A 20,608-nucleotide genomic window follows, 5' to 3' on the forward strand; every position below is an offset into this window, starting at 1 on the left:
CTCTGCGGGCCTTGGGTTTTTCATCTGCAGAATGGGGGCAGAGGCGAGTTGTTATGGGCCCCGAGAGACATGGGCAGTGGACAGTGGTCTCCCTGTCTCTAAACCCAGGGCCTGCCCCAGAACAGCTCAGTATGTGTTCATGCATTCCAGGGAATGGACCCAGGGTCCTTGGAGGCTTGTGGGCCACAAAAAAGGCCTGGGGAGGGGCGCCTGGGCCGCCCCGGGGATGATTTGTCATTGCCTAATGAGATTAATGAGCTCCGGGGATGGGGGCAGATATGGGGGGCTGGTATGCAGTGGGTGCTGGGGCGCTAATTAGAAGCAGATGCTCCTGGGAACCGTGGCAAGGGGGTGGGGTGGCGGCCGTCTCCCACACCAGGTGGCTTCCATTAATCTGTGGGGCGGGGCCGAGGGCGAGGTCTGCTCCCCGCTGGCTGCTGGCTGCTGGCCTCGGCCAGGAGGAGGCCTGTCCGGGTCCTGGGAAGGCAGCTCAGCCGGGTGGATTCAGGAACTGTGTCTTGGAGGCTATGGGAGCCCTCTGCCCCATGGCTCAGTAAGTCCTCATTGGGTGACATCAGGGACAAGAGGGCCCCCAGGAAGGCAGGAAGGGGACAGAGGAAGGCTGGATCCTGGCCCTCCCCCCTTCTTGGTGAGCCTGTGCTTTGTCACAAACCTGTAAGTCTTGCAGGGTCCAGGGAGGGCTGCTGCGTAGCCTCCAACCTATAATTTGGTTTTAAAGCCACAAGCAGGGAGGCCCACGTTGGGCCAGGGCAGGGGAGAAGCTCTGGGCCAGCTCACTGTGCGGGAATGTGGGCATGACTACACACACATACATATACACACTCTGCACATATGCATACGTACACATGCTACCCTAACACACTGCACACCCACACATACACGCGTGCAATGCTACACACACTCCACACACATACACACACACTGTACTACACACGCACCCGGTGCTCCATCTGGTCTCCCTCATGGGCGATAGTGGCTGCTCCAAGGGCTTGGGCCACCCTCTGCTCACTTTGCCAGACACGTTGGCAGAGAGCTGGGTGGGAAGTGGAGCAGCTGAGTGTTGAAGTGGCTGGCGCTGCAGTGTGGGGTGAGTGCTCCAGGTGGCAGCTCTGCCTGCGGCCACAGGTGCCTCCTCCTCCTTGCTCTTCAAAGGGAAAGAGTTTTCAGTTTGGGGCAGTCTTCATGCTCGCAAGCTTACTCCTAATGCCTTCAGTTTTCTGGCGAAGCAGGTGTTGAGCTTTGGTTTCCCACTAGAAAGAGATGAGAAAGGGGTCCGTGTGGCCCATGGTTCTGGCGGGGCACAGTCCGAGATCGGAGGAGGTGGCTTGTCTCGCTGGCAGGGAATCCCACAGCATGTGCTGAGGGACATGCTTGTCCAGCCATGTCCATCCATGCAGTCTCTTGTGCAGGCCCCAGGATCTCCTGTGCCCACATGGGAGACCCAGAAGGAGCTTTTGGCTTCTGGCTTCAGAGAGGCCCAGCTCCGGCTATTATGGCGTTTTGGAGAGCAAACCAGCAAATAGATCTTTCTGTCTCACCTTCTACCTGTAAATCTGCCTTTCCAAATAAAAAGAAAGAAATCTTTAAAAGAAAGAGATCTTCCATCTGCTGGTTCACTCCACAAATGACTGCAGTGGCTGGAGCTGAACTGATCCAAAGCCAGAAGCCTCCTCCAGGTCTCCCACATGAGTGTAGGGTCCCAAGGCTTTGGGCCATCCTCTGCTGCTTTCCCAGGCACATCAGCAGGGAGCTGGATGGGAAGTGGAACCCATTTGGGATGCCAGCACTGCAGGTAGCGGCTTTATGCGCTATGCCACAGCTCTGACCCCTGTAAGCGGAGACCTCACCCACTGCTGCCCACCGCTGGAGCAGGTGCTGCTTCCCAGGGTGGCACGGCCCTGTGTGCACAGGCTGACTGTGGCATGTTGCTCGGGGTGGGAGTCCAGGGCCCTTGTCAGGAAGAGCATGCGTGAGGCCCGTACCAGCCAAGACGCCTCCAGGTCCGGTCCCACAGTGGATCCCTTACCAAGGAGGGGCAGCTGGCACAGGTTTCCCACACATTCCCACACATCCCACAGCGGGCCTGTTTGCTGTCACAGATCAGCCCCTGGGGAGCAGCCCTACAGGATTCTCCCTCCCCAGGCCTTCTGGGGTGACTCCTGTAACCACTGTGAAAGGGTGTGACCACTGGGTGGCATGTCCCCTTGGCATCTGGGGCAGCTATAGGCAGGGGCACTCCAGTTTTGGGCAGAAGGACAGCCGGTTGCAGAGCATTCGTGGGCAGGCGAGTGGGGGCTCCGCCTGGTGGGGAGGCTGCAGCCCTGGCCCTTGGCAGCCCATGAAGGGAAGCAACACAATGAGGAATGTGTCTCCCCCTGCATGGGGTGGGAGGCAGAGCGCTGAGAACATGGCCAGACCCCAGCAGGACCAGCCACACGGAGGGACAGGGGCCCTGAGAGCCAGTGCAGGTGACAGAGGGGGTGGAGGTGGCAGAAATCACAACGCCAGGCCTGGCCACTGGCACAGTCCTCCTTGGGTGCTCATGGCTCCTAGGGCACCAGGTATTCCTTCCCTGGGACTTGGGCCCCTTCCTTTCTCAGGCAGCTGGCAGCTGGGCTGGGTGCCGCAGAGCTGGAAGGGTGAGGGCGTGGGCGGGGCTCCACTGGCACACAAACAGGCCCCCTGGTGGGATGGCCAGCCGCACCTCCCAGGCCTGGACACCCTGTTCCCTCCCCTGCTACAGGGAGCTAGTCTGTTAACCCCCTCCTGCCCATACTCCAGGTTTTGGCAGGACAGAGCCAAGAACTGCGCCTTGGCCTTGGACAAGGCTGGGCCAGACTGGGCTGTGCTGGGCTGGGCAGCGGGTAGCAGAGAGCCATGGAAGGCTGGGTGACCCCAGGCAACTCACTGCTCCCTCTGGGCCCCAGCACAGAGGTTGGGAGGTAAGGAAGAATGCTGGTGGGCCAGCACTCACCTGGGTCCCCAGGGCCTGTCCCCTGCCCTCTGCAGGCCACGCCTCCCTCCCCTGCCCTCACCTGTTCTGCAAACAGGCCTGGGTGACTTGGGCTGCCACGCAAGGAAGGAGACTGTTAGGACATGAGCCTTATGGAATGGGTCCTTTTAAAATCACAGTTACATAGATTGACGGAGAGACAGAGAGATCTTCCATCTGCTGGTTCACTCCCCAAATTTCCACAACCACCAGGGCTGGGCCAGGCTGAACCAGGAGCCAGCAGATTCCTCTTGGTGGGTATAGGGATCCAGGCACTTGGGCAGTCCTTTACTGCCTTCCCTGGTGCGTCAGCAGGGAGCTGAGTCAGAACTGGAGAAGCTGGGACTTGAACCAACATACAAATGGGATGCCAGCACTGCAGGCAGAGGCTTAACCTACTTCACCTCAGTCCCCACCCTCTTTGAGGTGTTTCTGACCACCTTACCTCTCCCCTCTTGCCAGGGGAACCTGGGAGGCTGCGAACTGTGTCTTGGGGCATGCTTAACACACCCTTCCCTAGCCGGGGTAGAGCTGAGCAGATTTTCCATGAATCTGATACTGGCGGGCTGGAAGACAGTGAGAGCTACCCTGCCAGGGGCAGCAGCGACTGGGGCTGGGTGGTCCCAGGCCTGTGCATTGTCTCCCTTAGGGACCTGAGGAACAACATTATCAGTACGGTGCAGCCGGGCGCCTTCCTGGGCCTGGGCGAGCTGCGACGCCTGTGAGTGGCAGTTCCCGGCCAAGCCCCTGCTCCCTGCCCACCCACCTCTCTCTCTGGCCCCGCCTCCCTGTTCCTAGCCCTGGGTGGGATCAGAAGGCACTTCTGGAAACCATCCCCCTTAGGCTCCTCCCCCTCATGCAAGCCCCAGTCCTCCCCGTGGGTCCCCCACCCCCCTAACGCCCCGCGCCTGCAGGTCCTAGTGCCTGGAGTGCCTTAGGCTGTGTTTGTGCCTGACCCTCTAGGGATCTCTCCAACAATCGGATCGGTTGTCTCTCCCTCGAGACTTTCCAAGGCCTGCCTCGGCTTCAGCGGCTGTGAGTGGAGGTGGTTGGGGCGGGGAAGGAGGCGGGTCCCGCACAGCTCTGTGGGTGCCTGAGGTGTGCGCCCCTTCTCAGGCCCAGGGAGACCCTAAGGCCTGCGCTCATCCTCCTCCCTGTCTGTCTCTTGCAGAAATATATCCGGAAACATCTTTTCCAGTCTGCAGCCTGGGGTCTTTGATGAGCTGCCGGCCCTTAAACTTGTGTAAGTCTTCCCAGAGCCCTGCCCGTGCCCTAGAGGGAGCCTTTGCCGGTCACCTCCTGGTAGTGGGCGGAGTCCTGCTCTCTGGTTGTCCCGTTGTCTCATGGTGGGCAGAGGGGGCTGCCCACCATACCTACCTGTACCTGCTCACCCTTTCCAATTCCCTCACCCTCCTCTCACCTCCTCCTGCCCCTCCCTGCAGGGACTTGGGCACCGAGTTCCTGACCTGTGACTGCCACCTGCTCTGGCTGCTCCCCTGGGCCCGGAATCGCTCAGTGCAGCTGTCGGAGCGCACGCTGTGCGCTTACCCCAGCGCCCTGCACTCCCAGGCCCTGGGCGGCCTGCAGGAGGCCCAGCTGCGCTGCGGTGAGGCACTCCCACCCGCCCCACCCCCCGCTGCTCCCCAGTTCCCCCCCCCATCCATGCAACAAAGCCACCAGACCCGAACCTGCTCCTGTCCTGAATGTGGTTAGGGGACTGGACCTGTTTCCTTTCCCTTCTATGGCTTCTCTAACCTTTAGGGAGCTGTTAGTTTGTGTTCCCATCTGGTCCCTGTTGGGATTAGAGAGAGAAGGAAAGGGAAGAGAGAGAGGAGGGGGTGAAGAGAGAGAAGGGGGTGAGAGACCTTGCTTTGTCCTAGGACCACCTGTGCCTCCTTGGTGTTTAACTTCTGACCGCTGTTCCTTTCCTGGGGCCACGCCTCTGGAATCTTACTCATGCTCAGTCCCCCTCCCCTGGCTCCACAGAGGGGGCCCTGGAGCTGCACACCCACCACCTCATCCCATCCCTGCGCCAAGTGGTGTTCCAGGGCGACCGGCTGCCCTTTCAGTGCTCGGCCAGCTACCTGGGCAACGACACCCGCATCCGCTGGTACCACAACCAGGTCCCTGTGGAGGGCGACGAACAGGCGGGCGTGCACCTGGCTGGCAGCCTCATCCATGACTGCACATTCATCACCAGGTGTGGCCCGGCTGCCCCCTCCTCCTCCTCAGCCAGTGCAGGGGGCCCTGTGTGCGTGTGCATGCTGTGTTGGGGTGTGTGGGCTCAGCAAGGCGGTATCCAGGATGGACCACTGAGTGATGTGGATTGAGGGTGCCAGTGAGGCGCCTGGTAGCAGCTGTGGTGGAAGCAGAGGAGGTGCTCAGCTTTGTCACTGCCATGTGTAAGGCATTGGCAGCCACAGGCTGAGTAGTGCCCTAGGGCAGGGTCAGGTACATGCATGGGGGGACTGGCTGAGGAGCTGAACTGGGGGTCGCGGCACAGCCTCAGCATGCCCCGCCCAGCCAGCCCTCCTGTCCCTGTCCTGCCTGCAGCGAGCTGACCCTGTCTCACATCGGCGTGTGGGCCTCAGGTGAATGGGAGTGCTCTGTGTCCACGGACCAGGGCAACACCAGCAAGAAGGTGGAGATTGTGGTGCTGGAGACCTCGGCCTCCTACTGCCCTGCTGAGCGTGTGGCCAACAACCGCGGTGACTTCAGGTGCAGAGATCTGAGCCCCGTCCCCCAGAGCCCAGTCCCCCAGCCTGACTCCTGCACCTGACATCTGTTCTCTTAGAGTCGTATTAACACAGGCCTTAACATGGTGTCTGTGGTCACCACACGGGAGCGCTGTGCAGCTCAACCAACTGAGTGCTGGGCGTCCTTCCCGCCTCGAGGGATGAAGGGAGGTTGCATCCTGGGGCAGTGCGGGACCTGTCCCCCTCCCCCTGCTCCCCCACCACCCACCACCACACTGTATAGCTGAGGACCCTGGGGCCCAAAGAGGACAAGTGACGTGCTGACGTCCCCAGTGCCAAGGGCATCCCCTGGAGGATGTCTGTCCTTCCCCCTCTCCAAGGTCCGCAGAGGAGGCTGGGCCGTTGGCAGCTTCCCACCTCTGTCCCCAGGTGGCCTCGGACACTCGCCGGCATCACAGCCTACCAGTCCTGCCTGCAGTATCCCTTCACGTCAGTGCCCCTGAGCGGGGGTGCCCCTGGTACCCGAGCCTCCCGCCGCTGCGACCGGGCCGGCCGCTGGGAGCCGGGGGACTACTCCCACTGCCTGTACACCAATGACATCACCCGGGTGCTCTATACCTTTGTGCTGGTGAGCCTGAGGAACATGGGCGGGTGGTGGGGGGCACTGGCATGGGCTCCAGGGGACGGGGAAGGGAAGAGGCCGCAAGCCCTGCCTCCCCTCCCCTCCTTTCCACCCATGCTCCCCTCATCCCCCCCACCTCAGCCCACCAGATGTGCACACCTGTGGCTGGGCAGGATGGGCACCTGTGTCTTGCTGCAAATTCCCAAGGGGAGCCCAAGGGCTTGGGCCCCACCCAGGCCACAGTGAGGAACTAGGCCAGTATCCAACTCTGCCTGTATCCACCACCCACACCTCAAAGCATAACCCCCCTGTCCTCCGAGTGGACACTCATAGCCCTAGCAGGTGGATCACCCCCAGTCCCCACCCCACCCAACCCCAGCCAGCAGCATCACCCTGGGCACCAGCCTCAAGGGTCTGCCTTGGGTGGATGGAAGGGACAAGACAGTTCTCTTTCGTCCTGCTTCTCCCACCATCCCCAACCCCACCCCAGATGCCCATCAATGCCTCCAATGCACTGACCCTGGCCCACCAGCTGCGGGTGTACACAGCGGAGGCCGCCAGCTTCTCAGACATGATGGACGTAGTCTATGTGGCTCAGATGATCCGGAAATTCTTGGGCTACGTCGACCAGATCAAAGAGGTGACAAGCCCCCTGCAAACTTCCCCCTACCCCCTGCCAAATTTGCTCAAGCCTCTGTCCCAAGTTCCACCTTGAGCCTCATGAGATCGCCCTGCCCCCCTCCTTGGTCCAGCTGGTGGAGGTGATGGTGGACATGGCCAGCAACCTCATGCTGGTGGACGAGCACCTGCTGTGGCTGGCCCAGCGTGAGGACAAGGCCTGCAGTGGCATTGTGGGTGCCCTGGAGCGCATTGGAGGGGCTGCCCTCAGCCCCCATGCCCAGCACATCTCTGTGGTATGGTATTGGGCTCCACACTGCTCCGGGGCGTGGGCTGGGCTGTGTTCTGCAGGGTGGGGCCTCAGTGTCAGCTCAGGAGTGGTGTGCCAGGTCCCCCTGCTAGCAAGGACAGCCATCATGAGGCACATGGTGTCCTTTTCTCAGGTATCCAGGGTGGTGCAGAGAAGAGGGGAGGAAGGGGTGATACTTCCGGTCTGGTGGCTAGCACAGCTGTGTGCAGGGCTCGGTGCTGGACATGAGGGGCTGGTGACCTGCTCGACACTGGGGCAGGCAGAGAGCTCCCTTGCGGGGAGGGTGGCTGCAGGTGTGATAGGAGCAGCAGGGAGAGGGGTTTGCAGAGAGAAGACATGAGTGATACCCCCCACCTCACCTCACCCCGCACCCCAGAACTCGAGGAACGTGGCTCTGGAAGCCTACCTCATCAAACCCCACAGCTACGTGGGCCTGAGTTGCACCGCGTTCCAGCGGAGAGAAGCCGGCCTGCTGAGCTCCCCGGTGGAGCAACAGCTGCGCTTCCGCTGCACCACGGGAAGGCCCAACGTCTCGCTGTCCTCCTTCCACATCAAGGTGGGCGCTGGGGCTGGGGGGCCCCTCGGCAGCCTAGGTGCTTGCCCGGGGCGTCCTGGGCTTGGCTCTAAGGGAGCACCTGTGTTCCCTGTCTCCTCCCCCCCAGAACAGCGTGGCCCTGGCCTCCATCCAGCTGCCCCCAAGTCTGTTCTCCTCGCTGCCGGCCGCCCTGGCTCCCCCGGTGGTCCCCCCGGCCGTACCCCCGGCTTGCATCTTGCAGCTGCTCGTCTTCCGGAATGGACGCCTGTTCCGCAGCCACCATGGCAACGCCTCCCGCCCTGGAGGGGCTGGACCGGGCAAGAGGCGAGGCGTGGCCACCCCTGTCATCTTTGCAGGAACCAGTAAGGGACTGGTCCCACTCACCCCGCCTCCACACATAGCCCTGATCCCGAGCCTGAGTGTCACCACCTGCCCTTGCCCTTGCCCAGTGCTTAACCTCCCTTCCACTCTGGCAGAGTTGGCCAGAGGATGGAGGGCCCTCACCAAGAAGGCTGGGATCACAGATGTCCTATCAAGCAAGGGGCTGGTGCAGAAAAGGCAATTTTTTTAAAAGATTTATTTATTTATTACAAAGTCAGATATACAGAGAGGAGGAGAGACAGAGAGGAAGATCTTCCATCCGGTGATTCACTCCCCAAGTGAGCCGCAACGGCCAATGCGCGCCGATCCGATGCCAGGAACCTGGAACCTCTTTTGGGTGTCCCACGCGGGTGCAGGGTCCCAAGGCTTTGGGCCATCCTCAACTGCCTTCCCAGGCCACAAGCAGGGAGCTGGATGGGAAGTGGAGCTGCCGGGATTAGAACCGGCGGCCATATGAGATCCCGGGGCTTTCAAGGCGAGGACTTTAGCCGCTAGGCCATGCCGCCGGGCCCAGAAAAGGCAATTTTTAAAAAAGATTCACCTATTTATATGTAAAAGGCATTGTTACAAAGAGAGGAAAGGTCTTCCCTCTGTTCGTACATTCCTGCCAAATGACCACATGGCCAGAGCTGAGCTGATCTGAAGCCAGGAGCCAGAAGCTGCTTCCAGGTCTCCCATGTAAGTGCAGGGTCCCAAGCACCTGGGCCATCCTCCACTGCTTTTCCCAGGAGCAATGACAGGGAGCTGGATCAGAAACAGAGCAACTGGCACGTGGGACACTTGCACCACAGGCAGAGGCTTAACCTGTTATGCCATGGCACCTGGCCCCAATAGTGAGTTTTTCCCCCTATGGCAAATGTGTCAATTACTACAAGAGCTAGAAGCTCAAACCCGCATCCCGCATCTCCACTTAGTCTAACACACAGATACACAAGCATTCGTGCCCAGGCAGGCCATGCACACTTCCTCGGGCAGAAGCTCTATGCTGGCTCTGCAGTTGGAAGGAACGGTCTCACTCAGCCCTGTAAGGCTTAGGGAGGGATACCCTGGGGCGACTGTAGATGGAAGTCCCTAACCAGGCTGTGGGAATCGGAAGAGATAACCTGCAGCTGACCCCGGCAACCCCCTTCTCTGTGCTGCCCTGTCCCCATTAGTGAGCCTGCCACCCTAACCCATTTTCGTGCAAATTGCAAACACCCACTGTCCACGTTAGCTCTCCTCAGACAGACTCCCACAGTTCCCCACCCGTGCCTGGTGTAGCTCTGCCCCTTGTCACCACCAGATAGGTGGCAGTCACTGCCCTACTTCCTTCCTTTTCCATTTTTGGTGCAGACCCCATTCTAGCCAGGAATGCTCCCCTGAGCCCCTGGTGTGTGCCACACTCCTGCCTGAGGACAGCCAGCTGTGTTCCGGCTTGCACCTGACCCCAGGACAGATGCGCACTGTGGGGTGTACCTGATGTTTCAAGTGCCTGTAGTTAGAAGGGATAGTGGTTCAGCGGGTTGGGGGCCCATGGGTGATGCTGGTTGGCATTCCTCTGCACCTCCCCCCCAGCCCTCAAGGGCACTTTGAGAACTGCGCAAAGAAGGCGGAGGCAGGTGGAAGCTCGTGGGCTGTGTGGGGCTCATTTCCCATGCCCCTCACGACTGCCTCCTCCTTGCCTCCCTCCATCCCACCGGTGCTGAGCTGGTGCCATTCTTCTCTGCTGTGCGTTGCCCCTGCTCCTAAGCACCCAGCCCGAGCCGTCTCTCCTCAGCACCCATCCCTGGGCACTTGGCGTGGGCCCCCTACCCCTCCCCCCCACCCCGGCTGCCTTGCTTCTACCTGCTGAGCCCAGTAGGTGTTTCCCTGTCCACCCTTTCTCCCTGATGGCTGCTGTGTGTCTCCGTGTGGCTTCCCAGGTGGCTGCGGCGTGGGAAACTTGACGGAGCCTGTGGCTGTCTCACTGCGGCACTGGGCTGAGGGTGCCGAGCCCGTGGCAGCCTGGTGGAGCCAGGAAGGACCTGGGGGCTGGAGCTCTGAGGGCTGCCAGCTGCGTTCCAGCCAGCCCAACGTCAGCTCTCTGCACTGCCGGCACTTGGGCAACGTAGCTGTGCTGATGGTGAGTGTGGTGTGGGGTGGCAAGGTGTGGGGGCCACGGGGGAGATCAGGCTCTGCTCCGTCCCAGTCCTCCATCTCAACAGGCAAACACAGGGAGACAGGAAGATCTGGAACTCCCCAGCCTTTTAATTGAGAGGTTTCCTTCCTTCCTTCGCTCTCTTTCTTTCTTGGATGCATTCATTTAGAAATCAGAATAACAGAGTTCACTCCCCCAGATGGTTGCAATGGCCAGTACTGGGCCAGGTCAAAGCCAGGAGCTTTCTCCGGGTCTCTCATACAGGTGCAGGGACCCAAGCACTTGGGCCGCCCTTCACTGCTTTCCCAGGCCACAAGCAGGGAGCTGGATGGGAAGTGGAGCAGCCAAGACTGGTACAGCATTGCAGGCAGCAGCTTAAGCCACAGCTGTTCCACTGCCTCGGCTCTGGAGCCAGGGTCTTAGAAGAGATGTTCTTTGTTTCTCAGCCCCCTCCCCTGGTCCCACTTTTTTTAAAAGTTGTATTTATTTTTATTGGAAAGGCAGATTTATAGAGAGAAGGAGAGAGAGAGAGACAGAGAGAGAGAGAAAGGAAGATCTTCCATCTACTAGTTCACTCCCCAAGTGGCCACAACGGCCGGAGCTGAGCTGATCTGAAGCCAGGAGCCAGCAGTTTCTTCCGGGTCCCAAGGCTTTGGGCCATCCTCGACTGCTTTCCCGGCCACAAGCAGGGAGCTGGATGGGAAATGGAGCAGCCAGGAAACAAAACTGGCGCCCATATGGGATCCTGGTGCATTCAAGGTGAGAACTTTAACCACTAGGCTCCTGAGTCAGCCCCCGCATCCCATTTTGTACCAACTTTGCCAGACTCAGCAGGCATACCCAGAGACAGTGTTGAGAGACAAAAACCTCTCTTTTTGTTTGCATCAGAAAAGTCCCCAGAACAGCCGGGGTCCTGGGACGGGCAGGGTGGTGGTAGATGGTGACCTGCTCCCTGAAGCCCACTTGCCAACTGCCCGTGGGGTGCTGACTGCCCTGGCCTGCCTGGGTGACCTGTTTCAGGATCGAGGCCGGCTCACCTCCGTTCCTCACCCCTCCCGCAGGAGCTGAGCACCTTCCCCAGGGAGGCAGGGGGTGCCAGCGGGGGGCTGCACCCTGTCGTGTACCCCTTCACTGCCCTGCTGCTGCTGAGCCTCTTCTCCACCATCATCACCTACATCCTCAACCACAGGTGGGCACCCTTGCGGGGCAGGCGGGCAGCGGGCCTCAGCCAGGACTGGCCAGGACTGTGCATGCCAAAACCTCAGGCTCCTGTGGGTTGGCATTTCCCCCCCACCCTGGGGTTGGAAGCACATTAGAGGGTTAAGGATTTTGTGCCAGTGGTGTCTGCCGCACATGGGCACACACACACACACACACACAGTCAGCCCTCCGTCTGTGGGCTTGTCCCTCTGGCTGTCACAGGGGCCTTGAGACCCTGTGGGCCTGACTTTGGGCTGTTTTTTTTGGGGGGGGGTCGGGGTGGCAGCTCCATCCACGTGTCCCGCAAGAGCTGGCACATGCTGCTGAACCTGTGTTTCCACATGGCCATGACCTCCGCCGTCTTCGTGGGAGGCATCACGCTTACCAACTACCAGTTGGTCTGCCAGGCGGTAGGCACAAGGGCTGAGGCTCCCAGAGCGGGGAGGGCAGCCTGGGTGCAGGGGAGGGGTGGTCCCCAAGGCTGAAAAGGCAGGTCTAGGTCCACCTTGGAAGGCTGGGGTTGGGGGAGGGTGTCGGGATAACCAGGTCCAAACACAGGAGAGGGACAACAGATCTCCCTGCAAGATCTCCCCCTGGGGTGGAGGTTGGGACGGCTCTTGGGGTGCAGGGTGCTGCACTGGGAGCATGGCACCTGGGTCTCCCAGCCTTGGCATCAACCACCAACCTTCCTCCACCCAGGTGGGCATCACTCTGCACTACTCTTCGCTGTCCACTCTGCTCTGGATGGGGGTGAAAGCCCGGGTCCTCCACAAGGAACTCTCCTGGAGACCACCCCCTTCGCAGGAAGGGGAGCCGGCGCTGCCCACTCCTCGCCCCATGCTACGGTAGATGATGCCCCAGCTTGCGGCTGGGGAGGGCGGCTTCACCCCAGGCAGGCAGGAAAGTGGCTCCGCCCCGGGGGGAGTAACTTCTGCGCTGTTGGGGTTCGGAGAGACCCAGAAGTTTTGGTTCTTAGAAAGGCCTGGAGGCTGGGATATTCCGAGTGCAGGGCACCTTGCTGCTCCCTCTGACCTCCAGCTCCCGCGCCCGCCAACCCGCTCCAGGTTCTACTTGATCGCCGGCGGGATCCCGCTCATCATCTGTGGCGTCACGGCTGCCGTCAACATCCACAACTACTGCGACCACAGTCCCTAGTGAGCACCACGCCCGCCCGTGCCCAGTCCTCGCCCGTGCCCCTGTGCTAAGCCCCAGCCCCTAACGCCCTGCCCGCTGTCTCCCTCAGCTGTTGGCTGGTGTGGCGCCCCAGCCTGGGAGCCTTCTACATCCCGGTAGCCCTGATCCTGCTTGTCACCTGGATCTACTTCCTGTGCGCGGGGCTGCACCTGCGGGGCCCCCCTGCCCAGAGCCCCAAGGGGACTGCCAGCAGGATCTCCGTGGAGCCCGGGGAGGAGCTGAGAGGCTCCGGCAGGCTCAGGAGCAGCGGGCCCCTCCTCAGCGACTCGGGCTCCCTTCTGGCCGCTGCGAGTGTGAGCGCAGGGGTGGTGAGCCCTGGGCCCCCTGACAGTGACGGCCTGTATTCTCCCAGAGCACAGCTGGGGGCGCTGGTGACCACGCACTTCCTGTACCTCGCCATGTGGGCCTGCGGAGCCCTGGCCGTGTCCCAGCGCTGGCTGCCCCGGCTGGTGTGCAGCTGTCTGTATGGGGTGGCGGCCTCGGCCCTGGGGCTCTTCGTCTTCACCCACCATTGTGCCAGGCGCAGGGACGTCAGGGCCTCCTGGCGCGCCTGCTGCCCGCCTGCTTCACCTTTGGCCTCTCACGTCCCTGCTCGGACCCTGCCCACGGCCCCAGAAGATGGCTCTCCGGTGCTGGGGGAGGGACCCACCTCGCTCAAGTCCTCTCCGAGTGGCTGCAGTGGCGGCGGGGGCAGCCTGGGCCCCTGCAAGCTCACCAACTTGCAGTTGGCGCAGAGCCAGGCCTGCGAGGCGGGCGGGGAGGGGGAGCCAGAGCCCACGGGCTCCCGTGGGAGCCTGGCTCCGCGTCACCCCAACAATGTGCATCACGGCCGTCGGGCGCACAAGAGTCGGGCCAAGGGCCACCGCGCCGGGGAGGCCGGTGGCAAGAGCCGGCCCAAGGCCCTGCGCGGGGCCGGGGGCGCGGCCGCCGGGGTGCCCGAGCTGCTGTCGAGTGAGAGCGGCAGCGTGCACAACAGCCCCTCCGACAGCTATGCGGGCAGCGGCCGCAACAGCCCCGGCGCCGGCCTCCAGCGGGAGGGCGAGCCGGCGCTCACGCCATCCGAGGGCAGCGACACAAGCGCTGCGCCGCTCCCGGACCTGGGCCGGCCGGGGCAGCGCCGCAGCGCCAGTCGCGACAACCTCAAGGGCGCGCTGGAGAGGGAGAAGGAGAGCAAGCGCCTCTCCTACCCGCTCCACACGGCCAGCCTCAATGGCGCCCCCAAGGGGGGCAAGTACGAGGACATGAGCGTGCCGGGTGTAGAGCCCGCTGCGGGCGCTTGCATGAAGACTGGCCTCTGGAAGAGCGAGACCACAGTCTAGGATGAGGGTGGGCGGGCGATGTTTTAGGACAGGCTGGCCACCTGGGTTTGTCACCTTGTTTGTCCAGCCGGAGGCGTCTATGGCAGCGCCTGGGTGCTCACCTCGAGGCCCTTGGAGGCTAGAAGAAGAGCCACCTGCCTTGGAAGACATGTCCCTCTGCACCACAGCGATAGACAATCCCAGAAACACGCAAGAGCCACTTCTGTCCACCTCAGGCCCGTTTGGACAGCCAAGCTGTGAGGCCCCGGCTGTGCTAGTCCCCACAGCTGACCACACCCAACCAACCCCTCCGGTGGCCATCTGCCCTACTCAGGAAGGGGCAGATGACTGGGCCCTGGGTTCTCACACCACCGGGCCTTCCTCTGCCAGTCGGCCAGTCAGTGCCTGGAACGCAGGGCCCGCGCCTCTCCAGGTTTTGGTTAAGGGAGCCAGTCTAGCAGATGGGCCCAGTGGCCAGGGGCAAGGTGCTGCTTCTTGGATTAACTATGCAAGGGAGGGCAGGGTAGTGTGAAAGGCGGGCAGGGCTGAACCAGTCCCGCAGGCAGGGCGCACAGCTAGGCCAGGCGCACCATCCCTGTGGGAAGTCCCCCACGCTGCACAGCAGAGCTCCAAGTGGGGCCAAGGTGAAGCCCTGTACCTGGAAGGTGGGTCCTGACCCGGGGAGCCGGGGCTGAACTGGGCCCTTCTCTAGCCCTAATCTCACACCAGGTACTCTGGCTGAGGCCCCTGGGTCCACTAGGAGACCCAAACCCTCGCCTGGCCCAGCCAGTGCAGTGGCCTAGAGGCTGGGCGTGTCCTTGCCTCCGTGAGGCTATATGGGAAGGCCATGCCCTCAGCCTGGTCTCCAGCTCCTTCAGGGGACATTTCAGGTGCTGCCAGCTTCCTGGCTTGGCCAGGGACCCTGAGGCAGCTACTGGGGTCCCTTCACCATGTTGTAACACCAGCACCTGTGTCTTACCCCAGCTTTTCCCCCTGGGGTCACATGGTAGCACAGGGAACCAGGGGCCTTGGGAAGAGGGGTGGGCAAGCGCCCTTCCCGTCTCCGCGTGCACCCAACCTGGCAGTCAGGTTGGAACGGGAGACAGTGCGGGACGAGGCGCACCCTGGCTGGACGAGGTCCTGTTATTTATGCTTGCTGCACAGACCGTTAGAAGGAAACAAAAGCTTCGTATTATTCTCCCACGTACGCTGGCTGCTGTTTACACAGCCTGCCAATGCCTTAGCACTGGAGAGCTTTCTGCAATACGCTGGGGAGGGGGGAGGGAATGGAAAGTGCCAAAGAAAACATGTTTCTAAAAGCTCCAGTTTTCTACAATAGGTTTTCTAGCAGATGCCTCTTGTTTTAATATATTAAAGTGCTGTAAAACCACTGTGTGCCCACAGTCCTTGAGCTGGGAGTCGGAGGCTCTTCTGATTCAGCGCACATGAACCTGCCAGTGCCCGGGGAAGAACAGGGCCCAGGGATCCCCCAGTGCCTCCCGCTGCTGGCAATGCTCACTGTGCCACCAAGAGCAGGGCCTCTGAAGACACCAGTACCCCTTGGCCAAGTCCAGTGCGGGCAGGAGACCCTGACATGCCCCCACAGGGTGGGGGTGGACAGGTGTGCTCCTGCCTGGGTCCAGCTAACGGCAGAGCCACTCCAGTCCCTCCCAACCAGGAGAGCGCGCCCAAGCTCCATCCCGCAGCAGGCTTGTCATCACATTGCGGTCCATGCGGGCTGAGGCGACCTCCAGTGCCCTGGCCCACCGTGGGTGGGCTTCAGGGCGAGCCAGGTTCCCTCTGGGCAGTTTGACTGGCAGCCTGGGCTCTCTGGAACTCCCTCACCTCCTGAGGGCTGCGTAGATACTGCTCAATTTCACTGTCGGAAATGTCCTCATCTCCAGTGACTGTGGAAGCAGGCGGTGCTGGACGGACCCGCTTCGGGGGCTTCAGCATGCAGGGGGGGAGCAGCGGGGCGGGGCTGGCTGGCCGCCGCCTCTGGGACAGACTGTAGGAACCACCTGCCTCCTCCTCCTCTCCCTGGTCCTGCCCCTGTGGCTCCTCCTCGGCCTCTGTGTCCATTTCTGCCGTCCCTTCCCGGAAGGCTGCCCGGAGCAGCAGGTGGCGGTGCTGCAGCAGGTCCCCAATGTGCTTCACCACCGACCGTTTGTCCAGTTTCAGAACCTGCAGCCAGGCCAGCTGCCCAGCCATGCGCAGCAGCACGCCCAGCAGCTCCTGCAGGCGGGAGGCGGCCGGGGAGGGCAGGTCCACGTTGGCCAGCTTGCAGAACCGGGCCAGTGAACACGGCAAGCGGGCCGTGGGTTGCAGCGACTGCCAGGCCAGGAAAGTGGCGGCGGTGACGATGGGCAAGGGGTGGCGACCGGTCACCAGCCACGTCTCGCTCGCCAGCTCCACCAGCTGCAGGGTCCGTGCCTGCATCTTCTCTTTGTCCTCCACGTATTTAGCTGGCACGGAGGCAGAGGCCTGACAGAGCTTAAAGCTGAAACAACCAGAAGAGGGGTGAGGGCTTGGAGATGAAAAGGGCGGCCCTTCAAGTTGGGGACACTCAGATGCTCCCCAGAGAACACTTGGCCAGCCCCTTTCCCCCATCAGGCAGCCAGGTAAGGGAGGCCGGGTGGGTCCTCTGCCTGTTTGGTGGGAATGCGGGTGAATCTGAGCACAGCCAGCCACTCCGGCAGGAAGTTCTCACTACACTATGCCAGGGAGGAGAGCAGCCAAAGGCAGGCCTATGAAATCAACCACAGGCGGGCCTCGAAATTGCCATCATCTGTGGAGGGTGGGTGGACTTTTCAGAAAATCATGCTGTGTGCTCTGCCAACTTACAAATACCTGCGTGACCCTTGGCAGAAAACAAAAAAGTCTCCCACCCCTCCATACACTACGTTGTGTGCATGCCACAGCTGAAAAGACTCGCCCACAGCTACTGCCGAGGAGAGAAGCAAGCTTCAAATCCCTGGGACCCTTCGGAGACCAACAGAGCCACTTGAAGCAAAGGCTGGGCCCGGCGCGATGGCTCCACTGGCTAATTCTCTGACTATAAGCACTGGTGTCCCATGTGGGTGCTGGTTTGTATCCCAGCTGCTCCACTTCTCATCCAACTCCATGCTTATGGCCTGGGAAAGCAGCAGAGGATGGCCCAAAGTCTTGGGCCCCTGCACCCACATGAGAGACCTGGAAGAAGTTCCTGGCTTCAGATAGGCTCAGCTCTGGCCACTGCAGCCACTTAAAAATAAATCAATCTGGCCTGCGTGCTCAGGGCTGCTGGAGGGCAGAGGGAGTTGAAAAGCACAAGACCCGGGAAATGTACGGTGGAGGCACCAACCCTTGCGGCAGGGCCAGTGTATCCGCATCCAGGTACTTGGGCCAGACAGAGCCAGTGCCAGGGAAGCCCTCGGGCTCGCGAGGGCAGGTACCTGCTGCAGTAGGTCTTCACCAAGTCGGCCAGGCTCAGGGCCGGCACGTCGAGCCCCAGCAGCTTCACGATCTGCAGGTAGGTGCTGGCGAACACGTCTGGGTCGGCGTAGAGCAGAGAGCACACGGTGCCCATGGTGAGCGGCCAGTTGTGCTGCCGGCAGGTGACCAGCACGCAGCAGCCAACCAGCACCTCCTTCTTGGGCAGCCTGGCGGCCCGGAGGCCCGAGTGCTGGCATGCCTGCTGGTAGTAGGCCGCGGCCGTTTCCTCGAACGTTGGTGGTAGCTGCAGGACTCGGCACAGGTCCCTCACGCGCCGGAGACCTTGGGACATGACCAGGGAGTGCTAGAGCGGCCAGGTCCCGTGCGGCCCCCAGCAAGTTCCACCACGCAGGCCTCAGGCCATGGACACACACATACACATGGTGCGCCCTGCCACACTGGGATGGGAGTGTGCTCAGGCTAAAGGCACCAAAACCCCTGGGCAATGAGCCACACTTGACCCCAGTGCTGGGTGAGCCAGGGTGGAGGTGAACTCAGATATACCCAAACCTAAGTCGGGGCCACCTCCACTCTCAGAGCTGCCCCCCACCTTCTTCCTTACCTGACCCAACACAACTAATACAGAGACAGGGAAATGACACAGGTGGGCCAGGCCGTCAGTGTCCTCCCCGGAGAGCCCCCGTGACGTGAAGGGTAACACTCACCTCGCTGCTGGCTGCGGCTGACCTGCTCACTCTCCCCTGTGCTTCGGGAATATGTCACTTCTGTAACACAACGCAACAGAAACCTGCTTGAGAATGCAAACCACAGAGTAGCTGCTCCCGGCTAACACAAAGTCCTGGCCCAAATGGTACACACTGGAAAATGTTAAGACTAAATTATTTTTTAATTGGAAATGCAGAATTACAGAAAGAAAGAGAGATAAGATCTTCCACCCTCTGCTTCACTCGCCCAATGGCCACAATGGCAGGAGCTGAGCCGATCTGAAGCCAGGAGCCAGGAGCTTCCTCTGCGTGTCCCACGTGGGTGCAGGGTCCCAAGGCTTTGGGCCGTTCTCCTTGGCTATCCCAGGCTACAGGCAGGGTGCTGGATGGGAAGTGGAACAGTAATGACTTGAACTGGCACCCATATGGGATGCTAGCACTTGCAGAGAGAGGATTAGCCACTTGAGCCATTGTGCCAGCTCCCCATTTTTTTTTAAAAGATTTATTTTTATTACAAAGTCAGATATACAGAGAGGAGGAGAGACGGAGAGGAAGATCTTCTGTCCAATGATTCATTCCCCAAGTGAGCCGCAACGGGCCGGTATACGCCGATCTGAAGCCGGGAACCAGGAACCTCTTCCGGGTCTCCCACGCGGGTGCAGGGTCCCAATGCATTGGGCCGTCCTTGACTGCTTTCCCAGGCCCAAGCAGGGAGCTGGATGGGAAGTGGGAAGTGGAGCTGCCGGGATTAGAACCAGCGCCCATATGGGATCCCGGTGCGTTCAAGGCGAGGACTTAAGCCGCTAGGCCACGCCGCCAGGCCCACCAGCTCCCCATTTTTAAACATTTTATTTTCATCTACTTGGAAGATGGAGAGAGAGAGAGAACACTTCCCTCTTCTGGGTCACTCTTCAAATGACCCCCACAGCCAAGGCTGGGGCCAGGCTAACTCCACCTGGGTATCCTGTGCTGAGGGGCAGGGGACCGAAGCACGTGGGCCATCGTCCATCTCCCAAGCACGGCAGTCAAGACCACCAAAGGCCCTCCCCAACCAGTAAGGGTGTCCGGATCCGGGGCTCACTCCAGGGTGCCCCTCCCACCACCCTCTGGCTACCTGAGTCTATAGCACCACCAGGTAGGGTGGAGTCAAGTTGGCCCTGTGGATTTCAGACTTCCCTCCCGTGCATCCCAATCCAGGGGATTTTCCCGGCTGCAACTCTCCCACACGGGTGCAGGGGCCCAAGGCCTTGGACCGTCCTCGACTGCTTTCCCAGACCACAAGCAGGGAGCTGCATGCGAAGTGGAGTAGCCAGGACTCGAACCGGGACCCATATGGGATGTTGGCACTCACAAGCACAGGATTAGACTCACAGGCTCCCAAGCCAGCCCCTGAGGTTTTTATACAGCTCCGTGCTTAAACTGCTCTGTGATGCAGTCCTAAAGAACTGACCCACGAGCCCCCACCATCGTCTGGGGCTGCTGGGGCTCACACCCTCACCATAGCCTGGGGGCTGCGCGGGAGGAAGATGCAGCCATATCATTCATCCCCGCACCCCATCCTCCGTTACACCCCTCATCCCCGCACCCCACCCTGGGTAACATCCCTCATCCCCGAAGCCCACCTTGGGTCACGTCCCTCATCCCCGAAGCCACCCTGGGTCACGCCCCTCATCCCCGCACCCCACCCTGGGTCACATCCCTCATCCCCGCACCCTGCAGCCCACCCTGGGTCACGTCCCTCATCCCCGAAGCCCACCCTGGGTCACACCCCTCATCCCCGCAGCCCACCCTCGGTCAGGTACCTCGCAGGTGGCCCTCGTCGCTGTAGGTGGTGGTGAGGACGCCCTCGGTGAGCACGCAGCCGCAGTCGGCGCACACCAGCTGGCTCTGCGAGTAGTGCGAGTCCTCCACCAGCTCGGCGGAGCCGCACTCGGGGCAGCGGCCGGCACCCGGCATCTCGCAGGCCGCCCAGCTCGGGGCCGCCCGGCTCGACGGTCCACCACCCGGCTCGGAAGCCACGAAGCGCTGCCCGGGGGAAGCCTTTCCGAGCTGCACCGGCCGCTTCCGGCCACAGCGCCGCCGGGAGCCGCGGTTCCCTTCCGCCTCGCCTCGCGACTGAGCGTTACCTCCGGTCTGGCCCTTGGCAGCCTCCGGCAGGAACCTGAGCTCGCAGAGAAGGTTCCGTGTAGTTGGGGTCTGGGAGGTGGAATGGACACATTTTTTGTCGCCCCCAACAACTCTCCCTTTATTTCTTTTTAAGGTTTATTTAACAAACAGAAAGATTTGTTAAAGGGCTGGCGCCGTGGCTTATTGTGTTAAGCACCCGATCCCATATGTTAAGCTTCAAGATCCCATAAGTGCGCTGGTTCATGTCCCGGCTGCTCCACTTCCCTTCCAGCTCCCTGCTTGTGTCTGGGAAAGCAGAGGAGGAGGACGACCCAAGGCCTGGGACCCGCGTGGGAGACCCAGAAGAGGCTTCTGACTCC

The 20,608-nt window shown here is 61.3% G+C and overlaps 2 protein-coding genes across 2 annotated transcripts in view; one reads left to right on the forward strand and one right to left on the reverse strand.

Annotated features, from left to right (window-relative positions):
* Nucleotides 1-14,011, forward strand: part of ADGRA2 (adhesion G protein-coupled receptor A2) — a 32,370-nt gene extending 18,359 nt beyond the window's left edge. Inside the window, exons 3-19 of the mRNA XM_004598503.2 lie at nt 3,663-3,734; nt 3,977-4,048; nt 4,185-4,256; nt 4,456-4,619; nt 5,000-5,213; nt 5,567-5,731; nt 6,139-6,337; nt 6,822-6,971; nt 7,084-7,245; nt 7,636-7,815; nt 7,922-8,156; nt 10,077-10,276; nt 11,353-11,480; nt 11,778-11,901; nt 12,191-12,336; nt 12,556-12,645; nt 12,735-14,011. Coding sequence (XP_004598560.2) covers nt 3,663-3,734; nt 3,977-4,048; nt 4,185-4,256; nt 4,456-4,619; nt 5,000-5,213; nt 5,567-5,731; nt 6,139-6,337; nt 6,822-6,971; nt 7,084-7,245; nt 7,636-7,815; nt 7,922-8,156; nt 10,077-10,276; nt 11,353-11,480; nt 11,778-11,901; nt 12,191-12,336; nt 12,556-12,645; nt 12,735-14,004 — 3,643 coding nt within the window. The 3' untranslated portion in view covers nt 14,005-14,011. The remainder of the gene's footprint in view (nt 1-3,662; nt 3,735-3,976; nt 4,049-4,184; nt 4,257-4,455; nt 4,620-4,999; nt 5,214-5,566; nt 5,732-6,138; nt 6,338-6,821; nt 6,972-7,083; nt 7,246-7,635; nt 7,816-7,921; nt 8,157-10,076; nt 10,277-11,352; nt 11,481-11,777; nt 11,902-12,190; nt 12,337-12,555; nt 12,646-12,734) is intronic.
* Nucleotides 14,012-14,041: 30 nt separating this feature from the next.
* On the reverse strand, nt 14,042-20,106 carry BRF2 (BRF2 RNA polymerase III transcription initiation factor subunit). Its single transcript, XM_004598523.2, has 4 exons — nt 19,925-20,106; nt 18,123-18,182; nt 17,418-17,739; nt 14,042-16,483 (listed from the first exon to the last, which is right to left on the reverse strand). The coding sequence occupies exons 1-4, from the start codon at nt 20,076-20,078 to the stop codon at nt 15,763-15,765; spliced, it is 1,257 nt and encodes a 418-aa protein (XP_004598580.2). The 5' UTR covers nt 20,079-20,106; the 3' UTR covers nt 14,042-15,762.
* Between the last annotated feature and the right edge of the window lie 502 nt (nt 20,107-20,608).

This window comes from Ochotona princeps, chromosome 11, assembly GCF_030435755.1.
Source record: "Ochotona princeps isolate mOchPri1 chromosome 11, mOchPri1.hap1, whole genome shotgun sequence".
Taxonomy (NCBI): Eukaryota; Metazoa; Chordata; class Mammalia; order Lagomorpha; family Ochotonidae; genus Ochotona; species Ochotona princeps.